We start from the raw sequence: 514 nt of genomic DNA, 5'->3' as shown, positions 1-514 counted from the left end.
AACATATACACTTACTTTACAGATAAATAATAACAGAACATCACATTGTGACAACATTTTGCATCAAACAGACTTCAGAGGCACAGTAGTTTCTTATTCTTTATACTTTTCCACGTGGCAAGGTCTTTATACTTTGCAAAGCAACACAACTTTACTGTGATGTGGGCGTTTACTGACATTGGCATCACTATGTATGTTAATAATCTAAAGAGGAAGGAAATGTTGTCTTTTACCAGCCTGATATCCGTCTTCTGTTTATTGAACACAGAGGGAAGTCACTGTTAGAAACGTCGTCCGTCTTCGATGTAAGTAGAATTGTTATTGATGTGACTGATACTGTTTACCTCCTGTGTACTTCTTATTTTATCTGCTGACATGTTTGATCGTCTCTGAAGTCTCACAGAGAGATGAGAGGAGCAGCTATGAGTTTAACTGCAGCAGCGAGTGGATTTGTTGTCTTCCTTCTCTCTGTGTCAGGTACTGTACATCTACAGTTACATTCACTGCGTTAAAA

The 514-nt window shown here is 38.1% G+C and overlaps 1 protein-coding gene across 1 annotated transcript in view; it reads left to right on the top strand.

The window, feature by feature from the left end:
• Nucleotides 1–232: 232 nt before the first annotated feature.
• The window catches only part of LOC113745075 (uncharacterized), a 1,299-nt gene continuing 1,017 nt past the window's right edge, over nucleotides 233–514 (top strand). The window contains exons 1-2 of the mRNA XM_027276521.1: nucleotides 233–305; nucleotides 396–477. Of these exons, the coding sequence (XP_027132322.1) occupies nucleotides 408–477 (70 nt within the window). The 5' untranslated portion in view covers nucleotides 233–305; nucleotides 396–407. The remainder of the gene's footprint in view (nucleotides 306–395; nucleotides 478–514) is intronic.

The sequence above is a fragment of the Larimichthys crocea genome, unplaced genomic scaffold, assembly GCF_000972845.2.
Source record: "Larimichthys crocea isolate SSNF unplaced genomic scaffold, L_crocea_2.0 scaffold413, whole genome shotgun sequence".
Lineage (NCBI taxonomy): Eukaryota > Metazoa > Chordata > Actinopteri > Sciaenidae > Larimichthys > Larimichthys crocea.
This window is presented reverse-complemented; position numbering and strand designations above follow the sequence as displayed.